Source organism: Chrysemys picta, chromosome 2, assembly GCF_011386835.1.
Source record: "Chrysemys picta bellii isolate R12L10 chromosome 2, ASM1138683v2, whole genome shotgun sequence".
NCBI lineage: Eukaryota > Metazoa > Chordata > Testudines > Emydidae > Chrysemys > Chrysemys picta.
Window position 1 is genome coordinate 270,202,228 of NC_088792.1, and position 20,120 is coordinate 270,222,347.

General features: G+C 45.0%; 1 protein-coding gene across 1 annotated transcript in view; it reads left to right on the forward strand.

Moving 5' to 3' along the window:
* NSMCE2 (NSE2 (MMS21) homolog, SMC5-SMC6 complex SUMO ligase) overlaps positions 1-20,120 on the forward strand; it is a 167,205-nt gene that overhangs the window by 62,567 nt on the left and 84,518 nt on the right. The window contains exon 4 of the mRNA XM_005288803.5: positions 13,852-14,005. Coding sequence (XP_005288860.2) covers positions 13,852-14,005 — 154 coding nt within the window. The remainder of the gene's footprint in view (positions 1-13,851; positions 14,006-20,120) is intronic.

Consider the following 20,120-nt stretch of genomic DNA (forward strand, 5'->3'; position numbering starts at 1 on the left):
AGATTAGGAATGTTTAGAAAGACTAGGGTTACCATATTTAAAAAATAAAAAAAGAGGACACTCCACGGGCCCTAGCCCCGCCCCTTTCCTGCCCCCGGCCTCACCCCAACTCCGCCCTTTCCCGCCCCTTCCCCAAAGTCGTCGCCCTAACTCCCCCTCCTCCCTCCTAGCCACGTGAAAAGGGCTGCCCGAGCGCTACCGGCTTTACGGTTTGCCGGGCAGCCTCCAGACCCTGCGCCCCCGGCCGGCGCTTCCTCAGCGCAGCTGGAGCCAGGGAGGCGAAGCGCCCAGCTGGGGGCGCAGGGTCTGGAGGCTGCCTGGCAAACCATGAAGCCGGTAGCACTCGAGCTTTGGGCAGCCCCTATGCCTCCAGACCCTGCGCCCCCGGCCGGGCACTTCTCCTCCCCGGCTCCAGCTGCTCTGCTCCTCCCCGGACTCAGACTTCGGCTCTGTTTAAGAGCCAAGCTGCCCGAGCCAGCGCTACCGGCTTCGGGCAGCTTCCTTGACTCCGGACCCCAGCCGTCGGCTGGGCACTTCTCCTCCCCGGCTCCTGCTGCTCTGCTCCGGCGGCGCAGGGTCCGGAGGCACGAGGGCTGCCCGAAGCCGGTAGCGCTGGCTCGGGCAGCTTGGCTCTTAAACAGAGCCGAAGTCTGAGTCCGGGGAGGAGCAGAGCAGCCGTGGGAGAGGAAGTGCCCGGCCGGTATTTTTCCCAGACATGTTCGGCTTTTTGGCAATTCCCCCCGGACGGGGGTTTGATTGCCGAAAAGCCGGACATGTCCGGGAAAAACCAGACGTATGGTAACCCTAAGAAAGACTCAATTCGGTTTATTTCTGTTTATTTCTTGGCTTGTGGACTCTCTGTGCTAGCCCCAGATGCTTTTGTTTTGCTTGTAACCTTTAAGCTGAACCTCAAGAGAGCTATCTTGATGCTTAATTTTTGTAATTTTCTTTTAAGATCTGGCAAAAAGCCTAAGTTCTAAATTGATTTCCTTTCTTTTTGTTTTTAATAAATTTTATGTTTTTTAAGAACCTGATTGGATTTTTGTGTTCCTAAGGGGTTTGTGCACATGCTGTTTAATTAGCTGATGGCAAAAGCTGATTTCCTTTGTTTTTTTCTCAGCTCTTCCCCAGGGGAGAGGGGAAGGGCTTGAGTACTCCACCAGAAGGAATTCCCAAGTGTTCCTTCCTGGGTTCTCAAAAGGGGAGGGGGTTTTGCACTTGAGTGGTGGCAGCATCTACCCATCCAAGGTCAGAGAGAAGCTGTGACCTTGGGAGTTTAATACCAGCCTGGAGTGGCCAGTATTAATTTTTAAAATCCTTGTGGGTCCCCACCTTCTGCACTTGAAGTGCCAGAGTAGGGAATCAGCCTTGACAGGAGCTTGTGGAAGTGCTCTATCCTAAAATGCCTTGTGGTGTTCCCCCTGGGCAGGGCTGGTTGGCATCACCCCCAATGCAGGATTGTGCTTTAAAAGCACAGCTAAGCACGAGTTGAGAATTGTCATGCTGATATACATATATGTATTACCTCCGTTAGTTTGGGCTGCAAGTGTCAGTTGAGGGTGTATGCATTTTAACTAATGTCAATTCAAATAAAGCATGAGTCTGTTCTTAGCAATCCTAGTGTAGCTTCCAAAAAAAACTTTAAAGGTTATGTTTGGTTTTAATGAAGAATGACAACATGAGTCACACTGCCTGTTTGGAAAGTGCAGAGAAGAAATGCTGTCAGTGATGAAGAATTGCCTGGGAAAAAGAACCTCATCAAATGAAACAAAAAAGTTCAACCAGAGTGGCAAATGAAAGGGTCCTGTTGACTTTTAGTTGAGGTATAACAGGGAAAGATGGAAAAGCGATCCTTGAAATATTTAAAGCATTTTTATAGTTTGTTAAAATCAATAAAACATTAGCATAACAGTATGGACTATATTTGCAGCTGGTATAAATCAGCATAACTCTATTGAAATCAATGAAAGTAAGTCGACATACACCAGCTTAGGATCTGGATTTCTATCCCTATATTGTGCAAAACATTTGGTTTCATTTCGTCAGCTCAACAAACCAAAGAAAACCATACAAGAGCAAACAGGTTGCTGAATCTGAAAGGTCTGATATTACTACCATACTAAAGGTCTGATATTGCTACCTTAAGGCCTGCTTCTGTTCCCTTTGAAATCAATGCCAAAACTCTCATTAACTTCAGTGGGGCCTTAAAGACACTAACTCCAATATATCTGTGTTAATTCATAGGGTTTTGAAAATACATTAATCAGCAGCTTGGTAAACTGGTTGAACAGCCCGATGCCTTTGCTGAATCAACCTTGCTAGGAGATGCTCCTTTGTGTTACCATTTCTTGCATGCTGTTAAAGCAAACAACATTTCTGATACGTAATAGTTATTTTTGCTGTGATAGGGCATTACATATGTTTAAACAAAACTACTTTGAACAAAACACGATATACCACAATCTGCTGAAATTAAGCTGGATATTAAATGTGTTTGGGGTAGATTGTTAGCGGCCTTGTACAGAGGATATAGAGGAGGAATAGTATGAATGAGCATTTCATTCACCAACCCCACCTACCTGTCATGAAGCACAATTAAATATTTAAGACCATTGTTTTGTGGGATTTTTTGTTTTGGCTTGTGTATATATATACAAGAGTCTTAAGCAAGCTCAGAAGAAACCGTCATTTGGATGCTGCCAGAAGAGAAACCCAGTCCGACACTTTTTGTAAACAGGTAGGGGTGCGGTTTTCAAAGGGAGTTAGATGCATGATTCTCATTGACTTTCCTCGTTTCTGCACTTTAGAAAACCCCACCTGTAATGCCTGTGTTTATTGCAGTTTCTTGTAATCAGGCACTGTCCCACTGGTGGCAACTATATCCAATACAAGTATTTAACTTTGATCCCACTTCCTTTCCTCCTTGTCAGCCTTCCATCCTTCCCAAAACAGTGCCCAAAGAGACAAGGAAGATGAAAAATGATGTTCACAGGAATAGACGGCATAGTTTCCCCAGATGCCCTGTGAACTAAAGACCACTTGGCATGTTAAAATATGTGCAGTAGGGAAGTACAATCTACAGCAGGGGTAGGCAACCTATAGCACGCGTGTTGGAGGCGGCATGTGATTTTCAGTGTCACTCACACTGCCTGGGTCCTGGCCACCAGTCCGGGGGGGCTCTGCATTTTAATTTAATTTTAAATGAAGCTTCTTAAACATTTTAAAAACCTTATTTACTTTACGTGCAACAATAGTTTCGTTATATATTATAGACTTATAGAAAGCGACCTTCTAAAAATGTTAAAATGTATTACTGGCACGCAAAACCTTAAATTAGAGTAAATAAATGAAGACTCGGCACCCCACTTCTGAAAGGTTGCCGACCCCTGATCTGCAGCATAAGCTTTTTGTCTGAGTGCTCTTCCCATCGCATAAGAGCACCAAGAAAAAAGCTCATTTAATCTAGTATAGTTCAAAAAATAACTTTTGCATTTGCACCCAAAAAATGGGCCCGACCTGAAGGGGCACAATCCGCCTTGCTCAAAATCAGTATACATGGTCCCCTTTTACATCAGACAAAGGCAGGAAAGACAATGGACGAGAATTGGCTTGTATTTACACCAGTGTGAATCCAGAGTAACTCTATTGACTTCAGTGGAATTACTCTGGATTTGGCCTAGCGTCCTTAACTTAGTTTTGAGGTTAAACATCTCCAACTGTGTGTGGAGTAGGGAAAAGTAACCATGTGGGCAGATACTGAACCATTTAATTATGGGTTTAGTGGCAACTATCAAGAACCAGACCTTTGAAATGCTACATCTGGACTTTTCTCCCCTAAGCTGTCTCCCCATCAAGGCTGCTGGGATATTGTTAACACGTGAACATTAATTTTCTGTTGTGCAGGCCCAGTTTATTAAGTTGTGTGTCATAAGTGTGGGTCAGCTTCTATAAATGTGCCTCTCTTGGCGTTTCACAATCATTGGGGAAGGTGTTGCTCAATCTGAGTCCCAACCCTGGAGCCGTGATGTAGAGAGGTGTTCAATCTCCTGAGTCAGATGTGGGCCCTGGGGCAGTTTTGACTGAGACAGAGAATGTTCAAACTAGTGCAAATCCAGTTGGAGAGTGACAATATTCTTTGAGGTTGCCCTTGTGAAAGTTTCCAAGAGCTGTGTTTTATTTGTATAACAACAAACGATATGATAACTGAGGATTTAAAGCCAGCTATTGAAGAATACTGTTTAAGTTGATCTGAAACTTAGCAGCCTGATTCAGTTACAGTGGTGACTCACTTAGAGTTGGTTCTCACATGATTCAGAAAGTATACGGGTGACTCAACCAACAAATTTACTTAGCTCCCATGCTATTTTCCTCGCAGTGAAAAAATGCTTATCAAAAAAATAAATAAAATTTGCAGCAGGAGTGTTTAACTTTGCCCTGGGGTAAAATAAATGCACATGCAGAGTGAGTGCACATTTCTAAAATATCGTTTAGCAAGTTAAAGGCTGACATTAGAGCACGTAGTAGGGAAAAAAATGGGCTGTAAACTTTATAACTTGTTTGACCCTGTAGCATTGCTAAGTAATAGAAGAACAGTCACCTAGACCTGGTAGAAGGACTTAGCAAGGCTGCCCCAACTCTGACCATTATTAATTTATTCTGGCCTAACAGTCTCTTGGCCAAGATTTTCAGAAGTGCAAAAGTGGATGCCTCAGTTTTTGGGTGCTTAACTTGAGACACTTTAAAAGGGCCGTAGTGCAGAAAATGCTGAATACCCCCCCCCCTCCCCCCCGAAAATTAGGCCCCTTTAAGGTGTCTCAGTTTGGGCACCCCAAAAACTGAGGAACCCAGTATCAGTTGGCACTTTTGAAACTCTTGGTTGAGCCACATAACAATACCAAACCCACTGAGGTCAGAGGTCCTGCCCAGTTGGTAGCTCTGCATGACGGTGGGTGGGCATTCATTAAGTATGCTGTTAGTCACAGAGTCAGTCTTAGAACTGCTTCCAACTTTCCCCAAACCACCTGTGGTGGCTGGCTGTAATGTAACTATAGCACGAATCTTCTCTGCTAGTTCTGAGTTCAGACTTAGCAGGAGACTCCTTTTTCACATTGCCCCAGAGGGATATGAATACCTGGGTATCTGCATATCTCTGAGCTTTGTATCACTCTGTAGTCATCCTCATTTTTTTCAACGAAGTAACAAAGGATCTGGAAAATGGAGAAGTTCTGCCCATCAGCAGGCTTGGACTAATAAATGTCATTAAAATGATAATAAATGTCACTCTGCTTTGTACATCCCAGGCACCAATGATTTCTATTAAACTTCTAAACAGTGTCTTTTAAAAAAATAAAAATCCAACTTTTATTGGAAAAAGCTCCCAGACTAATGGGAACAAATACTAATTATCTGCTTTCTCCTTTAGGGTAATTGAGGGAAAATTAAAGTTAACATTTGCAGATTGTTCACTCTCTGAAACAGGCATAAAATAGCTTGTGATAAAAGAACTGCATTCTACCTACCACAAAAATGCCACATTGCTCTCCACTTTGCAGTGGTTCAGCATGTCACACCTGCCTATTCTGTGTGTGTGTGTGTCTCTCTCTCTACAATGTAGAAGTCCCATAGGTCCATGTCCTAATCTGCTCACTGTTTATGGCTACCTTTCCGTCAGTTAACCTAAAGGAGAAAGCAGAAAGTTGGTTTTGAGCTTAAAGCACAGGACTGGCCTGTTTATTCTTGGCTCTTCCAATCTCCCTTTGAGCCTTAGATCAGAGCCTTCATCTCTTCATGCTTCAGTCTCCTTATCTGTAAAATAGGGTTGATTGTGGTTGCATGAAGCTAGTTTGGGGCTAAATTCATTAATATTTGTCAAGTGCTTTGAGATGCTTAAAGGGAAAAGGCAAGGTACAAAAAACTGGTCCACATGGGATTTCACTAGTTAGTGCCCTTTTAGATCCTGGTCCCATACACTGTGCAGCCAGTTCTTAAAGCTGGCTTGATTTAAGTCAATGGCAAACTTGCATTGACTTTACTGGCATCAGGATTTGGTCTTAATCAGTTGACTTCCTTGTCCTTTGATTATGCTATTCAGGGAAATAAAAACTGTCCATTTACAGTACTACCTGATACAATGTCTGGCACAGGCATGGTACATAAATGCATATGCACTACGTCGGTGGGATATGCTGGTTTCTGGGGGCAGAGCTCAACTGCCTTTCATGGGATACTCACAAGAGCAAGGAGAGGGTCCATAGCAAGACCCACTATTGGGCCAAGCTGCTTTGTTAAAATGCAGCCAGAGAAACCAGGCACGTAACATGCAGCATTGGCATATCTTGGAAACCTCACAATAAACAAGCACTGGCCATTATTATTCATAGCAGCTGTTTTGCCACACCACAATTTAATCTACCAACAATAGAGTCAGGAGGTATGGTCTGTCACCAAGGGGGACTGGGTCTGCTGGCATGTGAGGCGTACCTAGGTAGCATGTGTAATCACAATATTTTGTTGCAACAGTCATAATAAAACTGCATTGTGTTTCTAAATATACATACCCAATAGCAATGCTGGTACAATATGCATGAGGGTACAGTGACTAGATCATTAATAGCCACATAGGCCAATGTATGATTCGTGTCGTCTTCTTCTTGTAACCCAAAGCCAATGAGAAATACAAATGTGGCTTTTCTCTTTTGGGGACTATCACTGTTGCCTTTGGTACTGCTGTAAACAAGCTGTTGTAACCGACACCTCTGCTCACAAGTGTCCTGACTGCTCCCAGTCCATCATTATATGTCAATTTCCAGGTTGTTTTGGAGGGTGTACTTGCCTCCACCCCCCATTTCAAAATCAAATGCATCTCTCAATGCATTGACTAATGGCTATGCAAAGTGTTGCTTAGCATGCTCTTACGTAAGAACATAAGAATGACCATACTGGATCAGACCAAAGGCCATGTAGCCCAGTATCCTGTCTTCTGACAATGGCCAATGCCAAGTGCTCCAGAGGGAATGAACAGAACATGCAAACATCCCATCCCATCCCGTGCCATCCCATGTCGCCCATTCCCAGCTTCTGGCAAACAGAGGCTAGGGACACCAACCCTGCCCATCTTGGCTAGTAGCCATTGATGGACCTATCCTCCATGAATTTACCTAGTACTTTTTTGAACTCTGTTATAGTCTTGGCCTTCACAACATCCTCTGGCAAAGAGTTCCACAGGTTGACTGTGAATTGTGTGAAGAAATACTTCCTTCTGTTTGTTTTAAACCTGCTGCCTATTAATTTCATTTTGTGACCCCTAGTTCTTGTGTTATGAGAAGGAGTAAACAACATTTTCTTATTTACTTTCTCCACACCAATCATGATTTTATAGACCTCTATCATATCCCCCCTTATTCATCTCTTTTCTAAGCTGAAAAGTCCCAGTTTTATTAATCTCTCCTTATGCTCTTCGTGGCTGACAGCACTACTACAAGGTCATTCACCTAGCATACTTTGCGTGGTTCCTGTCTGAAGTAACTGGTGCCAACAGTTACAAGGTGTCAGTGGCTCTAGATTTTTCTGGGGTCATTTATCTGACATGCTGCACAGACTGAGAAGCAAATACATCACAGAATGGGTGTCACTTTGCCATCCCCAGTGTTCCTGTAGTCCCCATTCTTCTTTTTGTTGTGTTGATAGTTCTTGACACCTTACATCCCTATGAATAAGGAGTGGGTTAGGAGTACTACCGTGAGCCAGTACGTACCTATTGTGGTGTACTGCTGACACAATATATGTTGTATTGCAGTCCTGTCCTACCAAGGCGAATTGGGACTGATAACAAGGTTTATGTGCATTTGTACTTTTGTGTGTCTCTGTATTACACCGCTTTCCACCGACAGCATAAGCATCACAAGAAAGAAACTGCGTGTGCACAGCAAGCCTGTTTACTTTGTTATTATCAGGGCCTAGAAATCAGTTTGTCATGGAAAAACACGGAATTCGTGTTTTTACAGAGAATCTTTAGTTTTTACATTTTGTGAAAAAATAAAAACCTATACAGTAGAACCTGGTTTATCCGAGCCTCCATTATCCAGCCCTCTGTATTAACTGAACCACCAGCTGCCTGGGGTTGACCACCTGAGCCCCAGCTGCTGTCAGCCCTGGGATGGCTGGTGGTTCAGTTAATATGAGGAGCCAGATAATAGAGGCTTGGATAAATGGGATTCTACTGTATATCAATAAAACATTGTGTTCCACTGATACTCAAGTGATGAGAGGGATCTCCCTCCTTTTGTACAGGAACCGGACTTGAATTTCACCTTTCGGATGTGTGAACTAAGTGATTGTTGATCTACACATAAAGGAATGTCCTTTCGAGGTCTGTCTAATCTGGCCCTGTAGGTGTCAACCACTGAATCACAGGCAGTCTGGCCTAGTGATTGGAGCAAGAGTCCATCCTACCAGTTAGAGCTGAATCCACACGAGGGGAATCCAGGAGCAAAGTCAGGATTGTCAGACTCCAAAGCCTAAGCTGAAGGTGTGACCGGAGTCACAGCCGCGAGGTGTAGCAGAGGGCCAGAGCTGGGTGTCAGAAACCAAAGCCTAAGCCAAAAGGTTACCTGGAGTTACAGTCAGAAGATGGATCCGAGGGTCTGAGCCAGGAGTCATAAATCAGGAAGAAGCTGGGAGCTAGACGCAGGCAGGGATAGGACCAGGCACAGCAGCAGGCTAGAAATGCACTGAGCAACCGCTGGATTGCTGCTGCTACTGAGCTGAAGTATCAACCTGCTGACTCCTTCAGCCAGCCAGGTGGTGCGGTCAATCAGACAGCTTCGGTCAGGGCCCGCTGTGCTCATTAAGTTGCCAAGAGAGGGGTTCTGCTGCAGGCAAAGCCCTGGACACTAGGTTTATATATTATGCGTGTTATCTGAGCACCTGTCGTTTCCCAACCATATGTGTCCTGCTAGTAAGGTGATTTCAGCCCACAGCACGAATTAATGTATCTCGCTCATGAAATGGCTCTTGTGAGTGGAATTATATTGCTGCTTTTGAAGATCTCTAGAATTGCTCACATTCTCTTTAGAAAGTAGTTGCTTAGTTCTTGCTGGTTTGCAAGATTTACCGGAGTGTGGTTTTGCTACGTCACCAGGTGAGGGAACTGAGCTATTGTCCTTTGGTTGATACAGGTGATAAAGGTGTTGTATCAGGGGGGCCAGGAGGCTATGGCCTCCCACCTTTTACCAGTTGTAAGGGCAAACGATGGGGGGGAGGTGGAGAGGAGTGAGCAGGGGCAGGGTGTTGGGGGGAAGAGGTGTTGGGGTGGTGTGAGGGCAAGGGTTCAGGAAGAAGGGGCAGCAGGGGGTGGGGCCACAGTTTGAGCGCCTGTGGCCCACCCACTTTTAGGGACCTTCTGCCGCTCCTGTGTTGTATACATGCTAATTCTGTGGTCATTTACCTCTGTCAGCTGTAAAGTCCATGCTTGCTGGAGGTCATCTAAATGCAATCTCTTAGAACATACACCAGTCCTTGGTAATGTAATGATGCAAGTTCTGGCCCTTAGTTTCTGTGGTTTTCTTGCTCACGTGAATGTCATGCCTTTGTTGAATGCCATGTCTGAAGTGCTTCCAGTGCTGGAAGTTGTGGGTGGGAGAGGTGAGATAGGTACTGTTACACTATCACGACTGCATTTGACCATGCCATACATCTCACTTACGGTTCTGGTGTATTGTTTAAGGACAATAGGCTGACGGTGCCCTGAGCGTAGAGCTGTGCTGTCGACTCCCATGAGTCTCAAGCAGATCAGAAAGTGAACAGCCTGGTCCTCGGTGCCTTACCTCTGACTCTTTTTTTCTGTCATAACTGCATCAGTGTGCGTGGTGAGCTCCTGTTCACTTGTGGGATGCTCTGTAGAGAGGTACAAGTGTTTGTGTAGAGTGGCTGGCATTGTCTCTGTGGCACATAGCTGTCTGAAGCTTACTCCTTGCATGAGCCCTAGCAACTTTGGGATCACAAATGTGGGCATGGCTTGTGGTCTGCATGACAGTATCGGCAGAAGCAGCTGCTGTTACATAAGTTATTTAGTCAATGTGCTATCGTTATTGCTAGGGTGTGGGTCCTAGTGATTGACTGCTCTTAGGATATGACTCAGGGGTGCAGGCACACATCCATTAGTTACATATCAAGCAACGACTGTGATAGCAGTCTGGTGAAGTTGCTGTAGAGAGGCGTATGTGTGAAGCATACACTGTCTGAATAGTGTGTCCTATTGTGCTGGTTTTTACATGTGTTTCAACTTGGTAACTGTTTTCTTGTGCTTACTGTTTCTGAAGGCCATGAGTTTGCAACTGAGTGTGGAACAATGATGCTTTCTTTTGTGACGGAGCCTCTCCTGGAGCGATTTGCTGTGCTGAGTCCTAAATTTGTCCGTTAATGCAGCACTTGCATACTGCCGATTAGCACTGCTTGCCCTGGGCATGGGATGGCTATTTCTGGTTGGCTCCTTTGCCTCAAAGAGCAGGTGCTAGGAGCACAGTCACCTACTGCTTGGCTGTTCTGTAGCTATCTGTGAGCCCTGCTGCTGACCATTGGTCTGCTGTTGGTTTTTCCAGCCTTCTTCATATCGTGTCCTGCCCGTGGGTGCAGTCACTATGCTCTCGTGGGGTATGTTACACAGGGATAAAAGGCCTGTGGCATGGCTGCGTCTGGCCCGGGTCAGCTGTCTTGGGTTTGTGGGACTAGGGCTGCGGGGCTAAAAGTTGTAGTGTAGACGTTCGGGCTTGGGCTGGAGCCTGAGCTCTGAGACCCTCCACCCCTGCAGGGATCCAGAGCTCAGGTCCCAGCTGGAGCCCGAATGTCTGCACAGCAGATTTTCAGCCCCGGAACCTGAGCCTCACAAACCTGAGTCACCTGACCTGGGCCAGACGTGGGTTTTTTATCCCTGTGTAGACATACCCTTGGTAGTAATTGTGGCTGGCCACCAAGTACAACTGTTGTCATGCTTTTCTTGCAGCAAGTATTTTCTGGCTTTAAGACTACATGGTTTTCTACTATTTCTCTGCCTGGCCCATTGTCATGAGAGGCAACCTGCACCTCCTTGCGCTCTCTCTGCCAAACTGGCTTTGCCCTTGACAGACCTGCTATTTCAGTGGATGAATTTGCCCTGCCTTCATGGACAACCGAGTTTCTCTGGGCCTGTGTAGCCTTTTGAGTATTCTCACACAACCCACTTCCACACAAGAGCCTGCTGCTGCATAGACCTGGCTTCTTCAGCTCTCAAAATTGAGTATTACACCTGGGGCTGCCAGGTGTCTGGTTTTTGACTGGTACGCCCGATCGAAAAGGGACTCTCTGCTGACCGGGCCATTAAAAGTCTGGTCGGCAGCGCAGCGGGGCTAAGGTAGGCTCCCTGCCTGTCCTGGCTCCGCGCAGCTCCCAGAAGCGACCGGCATGTCCCTGCGGCCCCTAGGCACAGGTGCGATTAGGGAAGCTCTGCATGCTGCCCCCGCCCCAAGTGCCACCTCCACATCTCCCATTGGTCGGGAACCGTGGCCAATGGGAGATGCGAGGGTGGTGCCTCCAGGCACAGGCAGTGCACACCATGCAGAGCCGCCTGGCTGTGCCTCTACCTAAGGGCCGGACATGGTGGCCGCTTCCAGGAGCTGCACGGAGCCAGGGCAGGCAAGAAGCCTACCTTAGCCCCACTGCGCCGCCGACTGGGAGCCGCCTGAGATAAGCACTGCCCGGTCAGAGCCTGAACCCCAATTCCCTCCCCCAGCCCACACACTGAACCCCTCATTTTTGGTCCCTCCCCGGAGCCTGCACCCCCAGCTGGAACCCTCACCCTCTCCTGCATCCCAACCCCCTGCCCCAGCCCAGTGAAAGTGAGTGAAGGTGGGGGAGAGCAAGCGATGGAGGGAGAGGGGCTGGAGTGAGTGGGTGACAGGGCCTTGGAGAAGGGGCGGGGCCTTGGGAAAGGAATGGGGCAGGTTGCGGGGCAAGGGTGTTCGATTTTGTGCAATTAGAAAGTTGGCAACTCTAATTACACCGGGGGGTCTCTAGCCGCTTTGTACCTCTTGGAACCAGTAGGGAATATGGTGTAATGGCTTGACCTGGCTGATGCACCCAGTAACCTTCCTTGACAAGCCTCTGTTTTCTCTTTTGCAGCCCTGCTGCATGCATGGGGTTTGTTTTGGTAGGGTTACCATACATCCGGATTTTCCCGGACATGTCTGGCTTTTTGGGCCTCAAATCCCCGTCTGGGGGGAAATCCCAAAAGGCCGAACATGTCTGGGAAAATAGGGCCAGGCTGGGCCCGGCTGTGCGGGGCTGGGGGCACTGGGCCGGGGCCGGCAGTGCTTGGCCGGGGACCGGGGGCCAGGGCCAGGCCGGCGGTGCTGGGCCGGGCCGGGGGTGCTCGGCTGGGGGCTGGCCTGGGGCCGGCACCCCAGGGCCCAAGCCGAGCCAGGCTGGAGATGCCGGGGCCGGAGGGAGCCGCTCGGTTGAGGGGGCCAGACTGGGCCACACCTCCTCTTCCCCCCCCACCCCCAGCTTACCTGCTGCCTGCTTCAGGCTTCCCGCGAATCAAATGTTCGTGGGAAGCAGGGGAGGGGGCGGAGTTGGGGCGGGGACTTTGGGGAAGGGGTGGAGTTGGGGCGGGGCCGGGGCCCCGTGGAATGTCCTCTTTTTGGACACTCAAAATATGGTAACCCTAGTTTTGGACTAGTTGGTCTATCATGGGAGGTAGAGTAAGGTTGGCTCAAGTGAAATGTTGTGTCTCTCCCTTCCACTTTTAGATATGCAACCTTTTGGTCTGTCTATCCCTGTTTGCGATTGGCTGGGGCAGTAATCACACGGCACAGTGTTAAAAAATGAAAGAAAAAAATCGAAGTCTCTCTTTTTGGATTCTCAAAATGCTTTTCCTATGGTTGGGACAGTGTGCCTCTCACTCCTCATACAGTGAGTTCCCTCACTTGCAGCCTCCAAAATTCTCTTCTTCCATCATGCCACATGCAAATACTCTGAAGGGTAAAGATCACGACTCTTTGCCAGCCTGCAAAGCACATTGTTCACTGTTGGTGCTATGCAAATAAATAAGAAGCTGTGTTTCCTTATATATTAGTTTTTTGTATTATTTTATTTGGTACTGTGCCTATTCATGATTCCAAGCTCCTCAGCAGAGCTGGTTGGAAAATGCTAGGAAAACATAGACAAAAATTTTCATGAAATTTCATCTCCATTTTTTGTAGAAATGTCATTGTTCGGGAAATTTTCCAGCCAGCTCTTTGGGGGCAGGGACTTATTCTTTGGTGAATTTCACATATTTTAAGTCTGGCCTAGTGGATAGAACACTGGATTGGGGCTCAGGAGACCTGGTTATATTCCTGATTTTGGCTTACTCAGAGACTTTGGGGAAATCCCTTCACCTCTGTTTCTCAAATTCCCAATCTGTAAAGTGGTGATAATGGTACTTACCTCATTTGTAAAATGCTATATAAGAGCTAGATAGTAATAGTAGTAAGGTGTGTTTGCACGCAACATTACCCTGGGTGCCATTAAAAACTTTACACTTAGAGTTGTTTAGTATGAGATATGCAGTTTTCTCTATTCTGAGTAGAGGGAATACTGTCTGTACAACAGCACAGGTAAATGTCTCTGTGCATTAATTGTCTAGATTTTAATGGTGACCATTGGATATATAAATAATTGCCATGGGGTTATGGTTCCAGATTGTTATAGTCTTTGGTTTAATGGGAGACTGGAGAAGATCTCGTTAAATTCATATTATTGCACCTACTCTCTTTGCTTTGGGTTGGGGGACTATGTTATAGCGAGTAACAAAGTTGCATTTATTTTTCTTTTCAGATAAAACGAGACAAACCAGAAAATATACCAGATCTAAAAGATTTAGTAAAAAAAAAATTCACTGCATTGGAAAGCAAAAACGATGACTCAGATTTGAAAAGAAATGAAAAATATATACATTTTATGGAACAGCTTAAAAGAATGAGAAAACAGTGTAAGTCTTCATTTTTTAAAATAATGGTTTCCTGGCAATACAATATGGTTCTATATACGTATATCATATGTTGGTTTATTACTAAAATGTTTTAAAATACAAACCAGCCAAAGAGCGCTTAAACAGGGGGGAGGGATAGCTTAGTGGTTTGAGCATTGGCCTGCTAAACCCAGGGTTGTGAGTTCAATCTTTGAGGGGGCCACTTAGGGATCTGGGGCAAAAATCAGTACTTGGTCCTGCTAGTGAAGACAGGGGGCTGGACTTGATGACCTTTCAAGGTCCCCCAGTTCTATGAGATAGGTATAGCTCCATATATTATTTATGTGCATTCCTCATACAGGACTTATTTAAATTTATCATTCACATAGTTAAGTAAATAGCACAGTAAGTAACAATCTTATGATTTTATTTAATCTGTCATAGTGCTTGTCTTATTTGCATACATATGCAATATAAAGCTTCTTTCATATCCCTTTTTTCGGTTTGAAGATTTTTTTTCTTTTAGAGATACTCTTTTCTCTTAATTGGTAGGATCTCCCAAAAGGAGATCCTAGGTAAGCTGTTTTCATTTGTCGTTTTAACAAATTGCCCCTATTTCACAACTTAGGATATGTTGCAACCCTAAAAAGACCTTTGCTTTAATCGTAGAACTATATTGCTGGAAAATGCTTACTGTGTGTGTTCTCAGGTTTACTGCTTCTACACACGCACCGTGTAACTGTGTAGCTTATTAAAATCTGTCTGGCTTAATTCATGTTGATTCACCAAGTGGTAAAATTGTAAGTTATTGTGCTCGAGCTGTCAGAGAAGTTAGGAAGTTAGCAGTTCTATGTTTATACAAGACAACAAAATTGTGTGTTTGGTTTTTTTATTGCACAGTGACTGTAATAGCTATTAAAAAATCATTCTGAGCAGCTATGCTGGGAAAATTCATGGGTCCTAAAATCATATGTATTGTTCTCACCCTGTCCGATCATGATTACACTTTAGAATCACATTGTTCCGCTTTCCATCCCTTGACCCCTGTCCCTGTGTCATTCTCCCACAACACACACACATTTGGATTTCAACATAAACTGATAGCTCATGTATTGCGGGAATCATAGATTAATGATTTACACAATTGGAAACTGAAATGCTGGGTGCTTTCATAAAGCAGTGTTTTTTTACTTGCAATCTTGGTCGCTGATCCAAAGCCCGCTGAAATCAGTGGAAAGACTCTCCTATTGACTTCTATGGGCTTTGGGTCAGTCCTCTAGAAAGACTCCTGGAGTGAGAGGATAATGATACTGATTTTTAGGTCTGATGCCTCAAGACTTGTCAGTAGAGATGAATGCTGTGCATCATTTGAAAATTGAGAACCCAAGTTCTCCAGTGGTGTGTGGCATTTGTTTCCCATCCTTTATGGTTTACAAGATACTGAGCTTCAGAATGATCATTGGTCTATCAGCCTAACTGTGTTCTTGGGACTGAATATAGCAAGATGAAGACCACAACCAGTGTAACCTTCAGTTCCTGCATAGTCATAAAATTATTGCTGCCAATCATTATGTTGTAATTCCAGATTTCTAGGTGTTCGTTTCTGAATTACAAAGAGCTTGATAACAGAAACTGGATTTGTTTCCCACCCTGTACTTGGCTGTAGATTGCCTGCCCTAAATATATTTTATCTATGGCCAAGTGACCAAGTATTAACCAGTAGAATTATTAAACATCACCCAAATTAATCAAGCATAATAGGAATGACTGGGTTTTTTTATAGGAGGGGAGTATTTTATTGTTGCTGATGGCTGAAACCCAGCTGATATTTCTCTTAATAGCCATTAGGATTTTTGTTTTGGTTGTTCCCTGAAGACAAATTGAGAGGGTGCCAGCAGAATGCGGATGGTGATTTTGGATGGACCAGTATGCTCTGTACATGGACTATTGATCAGTTGTGCTAGTTTGGGAGCAGTCACACACATGTTTTTGATCCGGTGTTCCATCACGTTTGAGCCTATCACAATGCTTAGAATAATCCGAAAGGTTGAACGGAAAAACATTAGATGAACTTTACAAGCAAACTTGAGTACACTCTAATAATCCTACATTAAAATAAACACACTGGAACCTCTCTCTTGCTTGCGCTCTCTCTCTCTCTCTGTTATCAAAAGGAAAACGAAATGCCTCTTTATGGCTGAGAATATAAGTGTATCAGAGATGGGAAATGCAAGTTATACTCCACAAAGCAACCACAACTCTGCTGCCTTGTGCACTTGTCCATACCATGCACATATCCATGCCATCTCTTGTTCATGAACACCCTCCCTGAAATGAACTGTAAAGCCAATATTCCTTCTTGCTTCAGTGTCTCCTTTAGAACCACTTTTACCATGAAGCCTACAGGACGTTGCCAAATGATAATGGTTAGGTAGAGAGCTACCAGGGATTGTTCATATTCAATTGATATATAGAATGTATATAATTTAATTTAATAATGATTTGGAACCATCAAACTGTGCACTAGCTAACTGTGTAGCCATGCAATCTTATTCCTGATACCCTTGTCCTTCACACTCCTTCTCTTCTATGTTTGTTAGCCTCACATGTCGCTTATCTTAACCCTCCCCCCCCCCAAAAAAAAACCCTGAATCTGCAAGCACATGAGTTGAACTCGTTGAGACTACTCATGTGCTTAAAGTTACGCACATGTCTAGGTTTTTGTAGGGTCAGAGGCTAAAAGTGTAAGCTCTTTGAGGCAGAGACTGTGTTTGCCTATGTGTTTGTACAGTACCTAGCACAATCAGGTCTTGATCCTGATAGGGCCTCTGGGCACGACTGGATTATAATCAATAAATGTTAATAGTATGCTAAGACATAAGATTGAACACTTATAGAATAGTATCAGAATCTACCTAAGTGAAGGTACCTGTGCACTGGTACCTAAGCCAGTGTGTCTAGAGAAGGAATGAGCAGAGGGGTGGGAGTCAAGAAATTCTGTAAAAACAACGAGGAGTCCTTGTGGCACCTTAGAGACTAACAAATGTATTTGGGCATAAGCTTTCGTGGGCTAAAACCCACTTCATCAGATGCATGGAGTGGAAAATACAGTAGAGAGGTATAAATACACAGCATATAAAAAGATGGGAGTTGCCTTACCAAGTGGGGGGTCAGTGCTAACGAATCAATTCAATCAAGGTGGAAATGGGTTATATAATCCCAGCTCTGCTGCCCATTTGGGGCCTAATTCAAAAATCATTGATTTCACTAGGACGTTAGATCAGGCCCATTGAGCACCCTGGACATATTAAGTATTGTTGTTAGAATTCTTTGAGGGGGTCAACAAGCATGTGGACAAGGGGGATCCAGTGTATATAGTGTACTTAGATTTTCAGAAACCCTTTGACAAGGTTCTTCACCAAAGGCTCTTAAGCAAAGTAAGCTTCATGGGATAAGAGGGAAGGTCCTTTCATAGATTGGTAACTGGTTAAAAGATAGGAAACGGTAAGAATAAATAGTCAGTTTTCAGAATGGAGCGAGGCAAATAGTGGTGTCCCCCCTCAAGGATCTGTACGGGGACCAGTCCTATTCAACATATTCATAAATGATCTGGAAAAAGGAGGTGGCAAAATTTGCAGATGATACAAAACTACTCAAGCTCAGACTGCGAAGAGCTACAAAAGGATCCCTCAAAACTGGGTGACTAGGCAACCAAATGGCAGATGAAATTCAATGTTGATAAATGCAAAGTAATGCACATTGGAAAACATAATGCCAACTATACATATTGTGACAGACCCAGACCAGTGGGGTACAGGAGTCTGGAAGAGGGCAAATATACTGGTCACTGGATGAGTAGTTTTCTGTTCCCTGAGTGACCAGAGAAGGGGCTGCACTAGAGTAATCAGGAACCTGTTAGAATCAGTTAAGGCAGGCAGGCTAATTAGGACACCTGGAGCCAATTAAGAAGAAGCTTCTAGAATCAATTAAGGCAGGCTAATCAGGGCACCTGGGTTTTAAAAGGAGCTCACTTTAGTCTGTGGTGCAAGAGTGAGGAGCTGGGAACAAGAGGCGCAAGGAGCTGAGGGAGAGGGTGTGCTGCTGGAGGACTGAGGAGCACAAGTGTTATCAGACACCAGGAGGAAGGTCCTGTGGTGAGAATAAGGAAGGTCTTTGGAGAAGGCCATGGGGAAGTAGCCCAGGGAGTTGCAGCTGTTACAGGAGGCACTATAGACAGCTGCAGTCCACAGGGCCCTGGGCTGGAACCTGGAGTAGAGGGTGGGCCCGGGTTCCCCCCAAACCTCCCAATTGACCTGGACTGTGGGTTCTTCCAGAGGGGAAGGTCTCTGGGCTGTTCCCCAACCCATATGGTGAATCTCTGAGGCAAGAAAATCTGCCAATAAGCGCAGGACCCACCAAGATAGAAGAGGAACTTTGTCACAATATAAAATGATTGGGTCTAAATTAGCTGTTGTCACTTAAGAAAGATCTTTGAGTCATTGTGGATAGTTCTCTGAAAACATTCACTCAATGTGCAGCGGCAGTCAAAATTTTTGGCTTCATTAAGAAAGGGATAGATAGTAAGACAGAAAATATCATATTGCCTCTATATAAATCCATGGTACACCCACATCTTGAATACTGCATGCAGATGTGGTTGCCCCATCTCAAAAAAGATATATTGGAATTGGAAAAAGTTCAGAAAAGGGCAACAAAAATGATTAGGGGTATGGAACGGCTGCTACATGAGGAGAGATTAATAAGACTGGGACTTTTCAGCTTGGAAAAGAGACAAATAAGGGGAGATATGCTAGAGGTCTATAAAATCATAACTAGTGTGGAGAAAGTAAATAAGGAAGTATTATTTATTCCTTCTCAAAACACAAGAACTAGGGGTCACCAAATGAAATTAATAGGCAGCAGGTTTAAAACAAACAAAAGGAAGTATTTCTTCACACAACGCACAGTCAACCTGTGGAACTCTTTGCCAGAGGATGCCGTGAAGGCCAAGACTATAATAGGGTTCAAAAAAGAACTAAATAAATACATGGAGGATAGGTCCATCAGTGGCTATTAGCCAGGATTGGAGGAATGGTGTCCCTAGCCTCTGTTTGCCAGAAGCTGGGAATGAGCAAGAGGGAATGGATCAAGTATCAGAGGGGTAGCCGTGTTAGGTTAGGTCTACACTACCCGCCTGAATCGGCGAGTAGAAATCGACCTCTCGGGGATCGATTTATCGCGTCCCGTTGGGACGCGACAATCGATCCCCGAATCGACGCTCTTACTCCACCAGCACAGGTGGGAGTAAGCGCCGTCGACAGGAAGCCGCAGAGGTCGATTTTGCCGCCATCCCTACAGCGGGGTAAGTTGGCTGCGATACGTCGAATTCAGCTATGCTATTCACGTAGCTGGATTTGCATATCTTAAATCGACCCCCCACTGTAGTGTAGATGTAGCCTTAGTCTGGATCTGTAAAAAGCGACAGAGAGTACTGTGGCACCTTTAAGACTAACAGATGTATTGGAGCATAAGCTTTCGTGGGTGAATGCCCACTTCGTCGGATACATGTAATGGAAATTTCCAGGGGCAGGTATAAATATGCTGGCAAGAATCAGTCTGGAGATAACGAGGATCACTTGATGAGTACCTGTTCTGTTCATTCCCTCTGGGGCACCTAACTTTGGCCACTGTCGGAAGACAGGATACTGGGCTAGATGGACCTTTGGTCTGACCCAGTATGGCCATTCTTATGCTCTTATGTTCTTATGTTAATTTAGCTACAAATTAGAAGATCTGGTGAATTCTCTCTTGTTCTAAGGTATGATCTGATACTGAATCTGTAGTACGATGTGTAAGCATTCTTTAACATGTACTTGTAATATAAATGACTTTGCATTTGCAAAAGGGTAGTGTTAAGGTTGTACATGCATCCTGAACTGCAGTTTCACTGCTGATTGCTTAGCCATGCAACTTGTTCAACACTTTCAATACAGCTTTTGGTATGGAATTTCCTGGATTATAAAAAAGAAAGAAAGAAGAAAGCAAGAAAAGCATAAAAAGGAGATAATTTCTGTTGGGTTTTCAAAAACTCCAGAACTATTTGGCTAGGCATCACTGGACCACAATGTACCATGCA